The following is a 12,834-nucleotide window of genomic DNA, read 5'->3' as shown; positions in this document are numbered from 1 at the left end:
GAGGTAAAGTCTGTTTAAAGAAAGAATTAGTAGGCCCTGGCAATGAGTTGACTGCAACTGAAAAGAGACTCTTTTGACCTGATCCAGATCAGTATTAAATACCTTCCAGGTATTGAAGATTTGTCAGTCTTTCTTAGTAATAAGTTTCTTAATTGCGAAAAATTTCAGTTGTATGTAAAAGTAGGGACTACTCCACTGAAATAAAATTCTTATCAAGATTTTTATCACATGTTATATTTATCATCTTTTGTTTGCTAAAATATTATAAGGTAAATTCTAGACAGGTCATTTCATCCTTTTGAATGAATCTTAAAACATGTACACCTTCATATATAGACTTGATATTATCATTATACCTAATAAAATGTCTGGTAACCTACTGGTAGTCTATTTTAAAGTACAGATAAGATTCTACTCCACAAAACCAATGTTTAACTCCTATTAAAAACTAAACTCTTAAGAAACGTGGAATTTTGTACTTTCACGGCTGTGCCTGCAACTCCTCATTCACGATTTACACCCAGGTTTCCGGGATGTCCTGAATTCTTCACTCTAGAGTCCACAGACTCTTTCCATGCTGTGTGCTTGGCTAAGATTTTCCCTGCTATACTTCATCTTTACTAATGCTATTTGCCTACCTTCATTTTTTCTGTAAAAATTCTCCCTGTCTTTTAAGGCCTAGTGCTTTGTACTGGACTGTAATGCTTACACTCACCTCACTGAATGTGGGTAGCCATGACATATCTGCCCCCCCAGATTTGTAATTCTGGACACATCTCTTGCCGCCTTTATTTTTTCATCTGTCCTTTGCCTCCCCTCAACCCTAGCTAATTACTCATAATGTTCATTAAATGTGTATTGGACTTTTTGAATTTGGTAGCATTATTAGCTCTTTTTAAAAGTTCATTTCCTTTGGTTTCTCTTTTAAAATCTGAAAAATATATGATGAAAACTTTTAAAAGTATTCCATTCCTATGAGGTCTCAAATGGGAGTTAGATTAGTATAAGGATGATTTATGATTTTACTTTTGGATTTTTTTAAAATGCTGTAAATTTGTTTATTCTAAGATTTTGAAATTGTTAACATGTTGTCTGGTATCTGTTTTCTCCCTCAAGAACCACCAGAATTTCATATTCATTAACTTTGGCAAGCAAAAAATGGAAATATCTTTCTTTAATTTTTCTTTGTAGTGCACACGACATCCCTAAGCAGCCAGTGGTACGTTTTAAAAGGAATAAACACCATAAAGGATCCATTTACTGTGTGGCCTGGAGTCCGTGTGGACAGTTACTAGCAACAGGATCAAATGACAAATACGTCAAAGTGTTGCCCTTCAATGCAGAGACCTGTAATGCCACAGGTAGGGCCGAGTATGTAAGCAGCCACTTAGGGTGCATTCTTTAGGTTTCCTCATATTGTATCTCTGATACCTCTCTATTTCTCTAATAAAATATAGGAATATAGCATTTAGGAGAATTTTTTGGCATTCAAATTGTTTAGTCATATTCAAGAAGCATTCTTTTTCAGTAAGTTTTTACAGGAGGCAAGGTGGCTTCTAATCCTTAGAAAATTATTATTACTATTATTATTATTTTGATGGAAAGGACAGTTTTTTTTTTTTTTTTTTAAGATTTTATTTATTTATACAAGCACTGGGTACAGTCAAGTGCGGGAGGGTGAGAGAATTCACCAAAGCCAGAGTGGGGAACAGAACAGGCAGACAGATGAAGTACACTGCTGAGGGGAGCAGCGGGTGGCAGGAGAAGTCTGCGTGCCATGTGGGACCCTCGCCAGTGGCCGGGGATTGAACCAGTGCTGCAGAGGCTGCGGGCAGCTTCGCAACCCAGCGCTCAACTGCTGCGCCACCAGGGAGGCCCAGAAAATTATTGTTAAAGAAAAATACTTTCAAATAACCACCAGAATTTTTAATGCATATTTTGTAGAGTATCTGCCTTTTCTTTTATTTTCTTTGGGATAAAATACAAGAAGGTAAATTGACATATAGCTGTTCTAAGTGATAACCGAATTGGTATTTCTCAAAGTCCTTTGCTCAGTAAAGTGAAATGAACCCATACCACTCTGCCTTTATTTTTGGTCATGTTTGAGGCAGTTTAGAATTTCAAATGATCACATTAAATTGAGCAGCATCTTTTTTTTTTAATTCTTATTGCTGTTTCAGGACCAGATCTGGAATTTAGTATGCATGATGGGACAATTAGAGACTTGGCATTTATGGAAGGCCCGGAAAGTGGTGGAGCTATTTTAATAAGTGCTGGTGCAGGGGACTGTAACATTTATACAACTGACTGTCAAAGAGGACAGGGCCTCCATGCTCTGAGTGGACATACCGGTATGTGACATCAGTCTCAGAGGCTACTTTTCTTTTTGTCCAATTCGTGCTGTCACCCTTCCTCCCTTCCAGCTCCCCCTCCCCTCACCTCCTCCCTTGCCATTTTCTTTAAGGGCTATATTTTCATCAAAAGGGATTTCTTCAAGACAGGGAATTTTTATTTCAAAAATTTAAGTTGTGAACTTTGGCTAGCAACACAGTAATGATGGCTAACATTTCCCAGTACACTAACTTTTTTATTTATAGACATAATTCCTTAATTTAATCATCACAACAATCTTATGAGGCAGGAAGTTTTGTCTCTATCTTATACACGAAAAAAGTGAAACTTAAGAGGGCATAACGATTCATATAATCTTACTGATAAATGTGGTAGATCTGAGGTATGACCCCAGCTGTGTCTCTTCCAAAGCTGGTGATAAGACTCCATAATTCAGGAAAATTTCCTCTGAGGAAAATTTGCAATAACTTCAAATGATAACTTTTTTCCTTCAGAACTGTGATGTTCTGAAATACTGAATCACTAAAAAAGAGTGTTCATTATGGCTTTGATGTATGTTTTACTGAATTTTAATTTCTTGAAAAGTATCAACATGTTTGATGTATGTGGAAAATCTACCACATTTGATTTAATATTTGATTTGCCAGACCTTCACATGCCCAGTAATAAGGAGTACTTAGCTTTGAATGTGTTATAGAATAGTATTGTTCAATTTTATAACTGAGGATATGGTCTTTCACAGGGCATATTTTAGCACTTTATACCTGGAGTGGCTGGATGATTGCATCTGGGTCTCAAGATAAGACTGTTAGATTCTGGGATCTTCGAGTACCAAGTTGTGTTCGTGTTGTTGGTACAACCTTCCATGGAACTGGTAGGTTTTTCTGAAATTTAAATGAATTTATATGAGAAAGAAACTTTATAAATTGCACTTAACCTACTTCTCCCCTACAGAATATATGTTGAAAAGAATAGGAACAACAATAAAATGAATACTTGGCACTTTTGTTGATTACGTTAAATTCTTTGAGAATTCTTCTATGTTATTTTATTTGTAAAAATGATAGCTTAGGAAACAAGCCTAGTGACATTAGTATTTTGCCCCAATTATTCTGTTAGGGCCATTTAAGAACTCAGACTTTTAAAAGACATTTTTTTCAAATGTATGCATATGGCAAAAATGGAAATTGGACAAAAAGAGTACAGTATTCTCCTTCCAGTCCTAATCCTTCTTATATTTATCTAAAGGACTAGTTCCTTATTTATTCTTCTGGAAATATTGTATAAATATATCACCAAAATGTTTACATATCTCATAATCTCCCTTTTCCTTTAACCATATCAATACAAAAATGTCTTGCTTTTTTAACACACACAACTGTCTTTCTTTTTCAACTTAACAGCACATCTTGAATTGTTCGAGGTAGACTGAGACTCCTGCTTGTCCCAACAATAGAATATCTAAGAGTCACAGTTTTCTGCTGAAGTCTTTATTTTAGACTCTTTTTACAGTCTTTGTAGTTTTTTTTTTTTTTTTAAAGAGTTATTTATTTATTTATATAAGCACTGGGTACAGTCAGAAGCACGGGAGGGTGAGAGAATTCACCAGAGTCAGAGCGGAGAGCAGAACAGGCAGACTGATGAAATACACTGCTGAGGGAAGCAGTGGGCGGCAGGAGAGGTGTGCGTGCCATGTGGGACCCTCACCCCGTGGTGGGGATCGAACCGGCGCTGCAGAGGCTGCGGTCAGCTTTGCAACCCAGCACTCAACCACTGCACCACTGGGGAGGCCCCAGTCTTTGTAGTTTTTAATAGCAATTCTTTGGCACTATTTCAAGTGTTAGGGCCTGCCTTATATTCCTAACTGCTGGAGGGTTTTTTTTTTTTAAGATTTATTTTTATTTATTTATGCATACAAGAACTGGGATGTAGGCCAGAGGTGTGGGGGGGTGAAAGCATTCACCAGAGACAGAGTAGGGAGCAGAACAGGCAGATCTGCTGAATTACACTGCTAAGGGGAGCAGTGGGTAAGACAGGAGAGGTCTGCTGCGCCATGTGGGTCATGTGGGTGGGTTAGCTCCCTGGCAGGAGATCAAAGTCATGCCACAGTGGCTGGCAATAGCTTGATAGTGCTGATACTTTAACCCTTCGCTGCCAGGGAGCCTCTTGGAGGGTTTTTTTTAAAAAATGCTTTTTTCTGTACTTTCATGTACCTTTTTCTATACTTTGATTCAAACTATATATGATTTATTACAGCAAATTTGAGTCTGAAATATACACACCTATTTTATATTTATACGTAGGAATTTCTGATCATTGATCTGTTAAAATTTTGCATTGATAGCAATGCAATGTACATATTGGGCCTCCATGTGGCTTAAGAATTAAATCTCAGTGCTACTACCACAAAGGCCCAACATGGTGGCCTGAGTTTGATTCCCGGCCAGGGAGCTGACCCATGTGGTGTAGCTTCCCCTCAGCAGTGTATTTCAGTAGATCTGCTTGTTCTGCTCCCCACTCTCTCTGGTGAATCCTCTCACCCCCCACACCTCTGTCCTGCACCCCGGTTCTATGCAAAAAATAAAATCCTTTTTTAAAAAAGTTAATGTATAACACAATATAAAGAGTCAAACAGTTCAGTAAAGCTTATTAAGAAAAATAACACTGCCTTAGGAATCACCCCCTGCCCACCATCCCCTGCCTCATTTCCCATTTCTCAGAAGCAACCATTTTTAACTCCTGTTGCAGTTTTATTTTCATATATCTAAATTGCATGTCTATAATCATAGCCTTTTGAGATCATTGATTTTCTTTCCACCATAGAAGATGAAGATTTAATTTTCTCATGTCCCTTTCCAACTCCTACCATCCCTCATCCATTTACATACTTCCCTGTCCCATCCTTTTGCTATAGTTCTGTCAAGTTTGGTTACATCAGTATTATATTTTACATTATATTTAACCACGGAAGTGCTATTCATATATTTTCTTGCATATCTTTTGTTTTCCTCGGTGGTAATAATTGCTTTTTAGTTTTGTTTTCTTAGTTTCTATATACTTATCACTACGTTATCTCTGAACTTTCTGCTGTCTGAATTACTTCAGCCTTTTTTCTGGGACTTTAATTTTGGGGTCATTTTCTGTCTCTTGCAATATTGATGTTTCTTCCTCTACTTCCTCTTCCTAATTTTTTACTCCTTTTCTTACTCAGATGTCTCAAAAGTGTTGCCTATTAGTGCGTTCCCCGTGTTCCCTCTGTCCAGTATGTGTCCCGCAGCCACCATTCTAATGAGAGCTGCATTGTCAGGATCACTGATGCCCCTCGCCTCATGTTGTCAAATCACATTTACATCCTCATCTCCCTTCGGCCTTCAGCAGCACATAATGGTTTAGCTCTTTTCTTTGGGCTTTCTTAACTTCTTTAACCTTTCTGGGTAACTACGCCTTTGCTGCCTTTTTCTCCTCTGCACAGCCCCAAATGTTGCTCCTTAGGCTCAGGATTTTTGTCTTCTTTCTGTCTCTGTTATTACCTATCATAAAACTATTGCACATACTTTTTTTTTTTTCTTCTAAACATTTGCTTGAGTAATTCTTCCTGACCATATTAGCCTTCTTGTTTTCTCAATCAAAATTTCAAACAAATCATTTTTTTTATGGTGATCTTTTTTTTTTTAATAATAAATTTTATTTTTATATTCCCCATACAATTGCAACCCCCCCATTCTGACCCCAATCCCTCCCCTCCCGCCCCCCACCCCCCAAAAAGTGTCTCTGGTTCATAGTTTTTTGTTGATTTTGATTTTCGCTTTCTTATAGTTATTCATTTTTCTGGTCCCTTATTTAAGTTTTCTAGATTCCTGCTATGAGTGAGACCATCCGGTATTTTTCTTTTTCTTTTTGGCTTATTTCGCTGAGCATGATCCCTTCCAGCGCCATCCATGTTGCTGCAAATTGCATGTGTTTATCTTTTTTGAATGCTGAGTAATATTCCATGGTATATATGTACCACATCTTCTTAATCCAGTCATCTATTTTTGGGCATTTGGGCTGTTTCCAAAGCTTAGCTATTGTAAATAGTGCTGCTATAAACATAGGGGTGCAGGTGTTCTTTGGAATTGATGTTTCTGTGTCCTTTGGGTAAATACCTAGGAGTGGAATTGCTGGATCATATGGAAGCTCTATGTTTAGCAGGTCCAGAAATCTCCACACAGCTCTCCATAGTGGTTGGACCTGTTTGCACTCCCACCAACAGTGCAGAAGAGTTCCTTTTTCTCCAAACACCCTCGCCAACACTTGTTGTTGCTAGTTTTTTTAATATGTGCCATTCTCACTGGTGTAAGATGGTATCTCATGGTAGTTTTGATTTGCATTTCCCTGATTACAAGTGATGTTGAACATTTTTTCATATGCCTGTTGCCATTTGCATTTCCTCTTCCTTTTTCTCCAAACACCCTCGACACTTGTTGTTGCTAGTTTTTTTAATATGTGCCATTCTCACTGGTGTAAGATGGTATCTCATGGTAGTTTTGATTTGCATTCCCTGATTACAAGTGATGTTGAACATTTTTTCATATGCCTGTTGGCCATTTGCATTTCCTCTTCAGAGAAGTTTCTTTTTAGCTCTTCTGCCCATTTTTTGACAGGATTATTTTCTTTCAAACAAATCATTTTTTAATAATATGACTGTATAATACATATGACCCCCCCTCCCGCCCCTCCCATTTATACTGTTTACTGTTCTTAAGGATCTAACTGATGTCCCTGTTCTGTGAAGTCTTCCCAGGTGATTTGGTCGAGAGCACTGTTCTTCAACCTTACTTTTGTTATTGCCTACACTAAGGAGAAAAACTATATTAAATATTTTCCTAATAAGAGAAATTAAGTACTTATAAAGAACAAGATTTTTTTGGGGTAGGATAAAGCTTTGGAGGACTACAGAACATTGATTTTTAGAGATTTTTTTTTTTTCATCCCTGACAAGCATTTCATGTTCCTTGGGGCATTATTGTTTGAAAATACATGTTATGGGGTTTGGGCTTCAGCCTGTGAACTCAGGGCTTATTTTCTGTTGTGTTCCTCTTGTATTCATGTTGCTTTGAGACATTTCCTACACCATGTTCTGAAACATATTTCGTTATTTAACTTATGATTCCCCCTATTAAACTCTTAGGTTGCATATGGGAGTATTTGTGGGCACTTACCCAGCAGTGAAAGCTCTGTAATGCTGTCCCAGTGGGCTTTTCTCATTACTCACAGAATCTTGCTTCATACCTTGCCCCTAAACAGGACACAAATGTTTGTTGATTGAAGTCAGTTTGAATTCTTCCGTAGCTATAAGCTATATCATATCCTTAGTGTATGGTTCAGCAAATGTAATTAGCTGTTGAAGTTAAGCTATGTTGATTTTTCCATATTGAAACTTCCCTTTCTCCTGCTGTAGGTAGTGCAGTAGCATCTGTAGCCGTAGATCCCAGTGGCCGTCTCTTAGCCACAGGACAAGAAGATTCTAGCTGCATGTTGTATGACATAAGAGGCGGACGAATGGTACAAAGTTATCACCCTCACTCCAGTGATGTTCGCTCTGTTCGATTCTCTCCTGGAGCTCATTACTTACTAACAGGATCCTACGACATGAAAATTAAGGTGACAGACCTACAAGGTGATTAATATTGACCTGTTTTCTTGTTTTCAGTCTCTGCTATTCTATTTGGTGTCTTTCTTTTTTTGTTAATCTTTTATTACTAACTACACAACCTTTTTGAATTTTAGTTTTATAGTCTTTACTGAGCAATTTACTGGTGCTATATTGAGACAAGTGTAGCAAATTATTAAATTAACTGAGGTTTTTAAAAATGGATTTGTTTTTTAATAGTACATAGTTTTTAAAATATTTAAAAGAATCAACGTTTATTATGCCGACTCATCCTGAGTTTGATAGTGGCAGATGGTAAAATGGGCATTTATGAGCTCCTATTTGCCTCTACTTTAAAAAACTTAGTGTACGACTTTGTGTAATTAGTTAAAAATTCATTAAACAAATATCTATTGGGTAACAACGAGGGACAGAAAAATGAATAACACGGTGACTTCTTGATGGAACTTACATTTTAGAGATGGATAAAAAGAAAACCAGTAAGTGATGTAATTTAAGTATTGGCAGGTGTTTTTAAAAAATTAGCAAACTACTAAGGTCAAAAGGGAAAGCCATTTTATTTTTTTTTAAGATTTATTTATTTATGCATACAAGAGCTGGGGTACAGGTCAGAGAATCACCAGAGACAGAGTGGGGAACACAACAGGCAGACTGACTGAAATCCACTGCTGAGGGGAGCAGCGGGCAGACAGGAGAGGTCTGCTGCGCCGGGGAAGGCTATTTTAGATGGGATAAAGTAGTTCTCTGCAGGGAAGAGCTGTTTGTGAAGAGACTTGAGTGATGGAAAGGAAGAAGCCACACTAGGACCTCATAGACCATAGAAAGCATGAAGTTGCTGAGGCCGAATGAAATTGGCATGTGCAGGACACTGCAGGAAACTTGTGTGACTGGAGCTTAATGAGCGCAGGAGAGAGAGGACAGTAAGTGAGAAGCAGGGCTTTTAGGCATTTTTAAGGGCATAATGGCAATCCTTTGAAAGATTTAAAACAGAGAGTGATATGATCTGAATTACATTTTCTTTTGGGTTGCTGGGTCCAATTTCCAATGTGGGGAGGGGGTTTCCCATATATACAATAAGCAATTCTCCAGTACCAGCTGGGTATCCTCCAGTTCAACTTAATTATGACATTGTCTGCCCAGAGACAGTCATGTTCTACAGTACTGCATCTTCTCCATCCCATTTCAGATGCTATTTCCAAATGCAGGGTGATACCCGTGCTTCTGAACAACATGTCTATAAATCAGTTTTCCCAAAACTCCTTCCCTGGGCTCTATTAATTTGCTTTACCAGCTCACAGAAGTCAGATAAACATTTTACTTGTTAGAGTAAGTTTTTATAAAAGGATATAATGCAGAAACAGCCAGATAGGGCAGTGTTTTTGTAGGAAGGATGTGGACCTTTCATGCCTTCAACATGAGTCTGCCATTCTCCCCAGTCTCCATCTGTTCACCAACCTGGAGCTACCTGAACCCCGACCTTTTGGGTTTTTATGAGGGCGTCATTACCCAGACATGATTGATTAACTCATTGACCAAGTATATATTTCTTATTATAAATCACACATTTTAAAAAGATAATTTTAAGTTTTTTAAGGAAAATGGTTTATAAGTATATCAGTGAGGAGGCTATTGGAGCAGTTTAGGGAAAACATGTTGGTGGCTTGCACTGGGGTGGTAGAGGTGGCAGAGGTAATAAATGATTGAATTTGGAGCATATTTAAATTTGATTGGATTAAACTTGGGGAGTGAGAGATAAAGGAATTAATCCTGATTCCTAAAGTTTGGGCACAACAGCCAGAATGGGCAATGCTTTAACTGAGATGAGGGAGACAGGCAGGGGGAAGAACAGGCTTAGAGATGAATATCAAGAGTTCAGTTTTATTTATTTTATTTTTTATTTATACAAGTGCTGGGGTACAGGCCAGATGCACGGGAGGGTGAGAGGATTCACCAAAGACAGAGTGGGGAACAGAACAGGCAGACTGACTTAAATCCACTGCTGAGGGGAGCAGCAGGCGAGACAGGAGAGGTCTGTCGCGCCATGTGGGATTCTCTCCGCCAGCCGGGATCAAACCCATGCTGCAGAGGCTGCAAACAGCTTCACAGTGCGGCGCTCAACCACCTGCGCCACCAGGGAGGTCCAAGAGTTCAGTTTTAAACTGGGAAGCTGCAACTTTAAGTGAAAGAACATGTAATGAAAGCAGATCCTCTAATAAAATTACCTGTGTCAACATTGGCCAGGATTGTGTTTTCTCATAATGCTATAAGGAAATGAGGTTATTCAAGGACCTACTGTGTATCAACAGCCATGGCACCAGAAAAATAAGAAATGGGTATGAAAGGAGCAAGAAACTTGAAGGCTGACTCTTGGGACTCACCAAACTTTGTCAGGAAGAGGAGGGAGACTGAGAATGTAATGGCCCCGAGGCCAGGGAGAAATCAAGTTGAGAGAATCACAGGGAGTGAGGGCCGTTATGTCAAATGTTGCTGCATATGTTACTGGATATTACTAACGTGATTGGTTGTTCAGTAATTTACCCCAGTTTAAGCCTTTCAATGTATTACTTTCATATAGTTGGGGATTTTTCATACTATAATGTCTTACGTAATAGGAAGTCTGAGAGCTCTGTGCATATACTTATTTTGCATTGTAAATCAACTCTCTTTTCCTTTTAATTTAGGGGACCTCACTAAGCAGCTTCCTATCATGGTGGTGGGGGAGCACAAGGACAAAGTGATTCAGTGCCGGTGGCACACCCAGGACCTGTCCTTCCTGTCATCCTCTGCAGACAGAACTGTAACCCTGTGGACTTACAGTGGATAGAGTACATGCACTGTCTGTCTATGCAGTGAAAGCAGAGAGACTTACAGACTACTGAGTTGTGAAAGTTACCCATTTGAAGAACATAGACTGACCAAGAAAATGGCTTAGCAGGAGGAGGCCCCTTATTCCCATGTATCCCTTTGATAGGAGGTGTTGGGTGGTGTTATTCTGCAGTGCTTCCAGTCTTCCTGTGAGCTCGTGCTGCTGTGACCTGCTATGTGTAGTCTTGTTGCCAAAGTCCACAGAAGAGCTCGTATGTTGTCAGTGTGCACTCCAAAGTCAAGGTGGACGATGTGTTTACGGTTTAGTATTAAATGCATTCCTTGGTCTTTGCCTAAATAACAGTTTTGTATACACATTGAGATTGAACTCTAAGCATATTATTACAATGTAATGCAGCCAAGTTCTACCCAGATTAGACATAGGTGTTCAGAAATTACTTTTGCTTTTCTCACAATCCCATGATAGTGTATCACTTGTCAGCTAGAGGTCAGAATTTTATATATCTCTCAAAAGTTACATGGTTGTTTTTACTAAGGATCATTATGGAGTTAAAGGTGAATGGAAAACTGCTTCTTAGTTCATTATGTGATACAGGCCTTTTCTTTTTTCTGAAAACCAGGGATATAGTTACTATTTTGTCCATTTTTTTGTTTCAGGGTTAAAAGGTAAATGTGTTTGCTTCAGAAATTTGTTAATTTCAATTTTTTGAATGCAACAAGATACCTCCCTTCTGAACTGTACTGTAGTAGCGGAGCCGCAGCCTTGTTATGTGATGCAACACTTGATGGTACAGTAAACTTTCTGGCTAGCATTTTTCCTCTTAAAATGAAAAACTTTACTATAGACTATAGCATGGCTTGAAATGCTATGTCTGCATGATAATTAAAAATGAAAAATTTAAACTTTGCACTCCAAAAGCTTATTTGGATTTTTTTCTTGCACTGTTTTATGTAATGCAGAATAATAATTTTATTTCTATGGCATTGTAGATCCTAACATTTATGTATCTTATTTTCATATTGTACAGTAATTTTACTTTAAATTATTAAATAGGCTATTTTATTTATTTCAAATGCAGTTGAGTTGGTTTCTAATTTTTGAAATGTCTGTGCACTGTATGTAGCAAGCATTTTTAATCTATTGTATACAAGTGGAAAGGGTATTAGAAGTGTAACTGTGCTATTATTTCAATAAAGACCTCTAGACACCTATAACTTCCTGTTCCTAAGTATCTGTGGCTTACTTTAGAGTGTTTTTGCTTTTGTTTTCAGTTTAGTTGGAGGTGTTGTGGTCCAGTGGGTGAAACCCACAGTCAATTTATGTTTCTTTCTAAAGTTCTTCCAGTAACTTATTTTTTTAATTTATTTATGCATACAAGAACTGGGGTACAGACCAGAGGTGTGGGGGGTGAGAGGATTTACCAGAGACAGTGGGGAACAGAACAGGCAGATCGACTGAAATACACTGCTGAGGGGGACAGCGGGTGAGTCAGAAGAGGTCTGCTGCACCATGTGGGATGCTCCCTGGCTGGCCAGGGATCGAACTCATGCTGCAGTAGCTGCGGATAGCTTTATAGCTTGTGTCTTAACCCCCTGCACCACCAGGGAGGCCCTAACTTATTTTTTAACCTTGGCAGAGGCATAACTTTTGTGTGTCTCTTCTATCTTTTTCATTCACAATCTAGAGCCTTCCATTGTAAATATGTTGTCAAAGTTGATTCATGAAAACCTGACAAAATTATAAATTCTAACTTAAATTACAAATATGTTAAATTGAGAGCTTTAGGGGAAAAAGAAATCTAATTAACTTGTGGATATTTAAGAGGTAGATAGTTTTTCTACCTATCAGTCATGTAGAAGTCTCTTCTCAGTTTACTCTCATGCTTAGTTTCACACATCTTGAACGTGAAAACAGGTCATTAGTATTAACTTTAAAACTGGGAAAAGGGTAATTTCTTGTTATAAATCAGCTCAACTTCATAGTGAAAATGTTCGTGAAATTA

The 12,834-nt window shown here is 38.2% G+C and overlaps 1 protein-coding gene across 4 annotated transcripts in view; it reads left to right on the top strand.

Moving 5' to 3' along the window:
* WDR47 (WD repeat domain 47) overlaps positions 1-12,035 on the top strand; it is a 43,468-nt gene extending 31,433 nt beyond the window's left edge. For all 4 annotated transcript variants that reach the window (XM_054691078.1, XM_054691080.1, XM_054691079.1 and 1 more), the window contains 5 exons: positions 1,192-1,361; positions 2,181-2,351; positions 3,095-3,230; positions 7,797-8,011; positions 10,687-12,035. In XM_054691078.1, coding sequence (XP_054547053.1) covers positions 1,192-1,361; positions 2,181-2,351; positions 3,095-3,230; positions 7,797-8,011; positions 10,687-10,829 — 835 coding nt within the window. In that variant the 3' untranslated portion in view covers positions 10,830-12,035. The remainder of the gene's footprint in view (positions 1-1,191; positions 1,362-2,180; positions 2,352-3,094; positions 3,231-7,796; positions 8,012-10,686) is intronic.
* The last annotated feature ends 799 nt before the right edge of the window (positions 12,036-12,834 follow it).

This window comes from Talpa occidentalis, unplaced genomic scaffold, assembly GCF_014898055.3.
Source record: "Talpa occidentalis isolate TD23 unplaced genomic scaffold, MPIMG_talOcc4v2.1 talOcc4.9, whole genome shotgun sequence".
Taxonomy (NCBI): Eukaryota; Metazoa; Chordata; class Mammalia; order Eulipotyphla; family Talpidae; genus Talpa; species Talpa occidentalis.
Note: the sequence above shows the minus strand (reverse complement) of the source record. Positions and strands in the feature narration are given on the sequence as shown.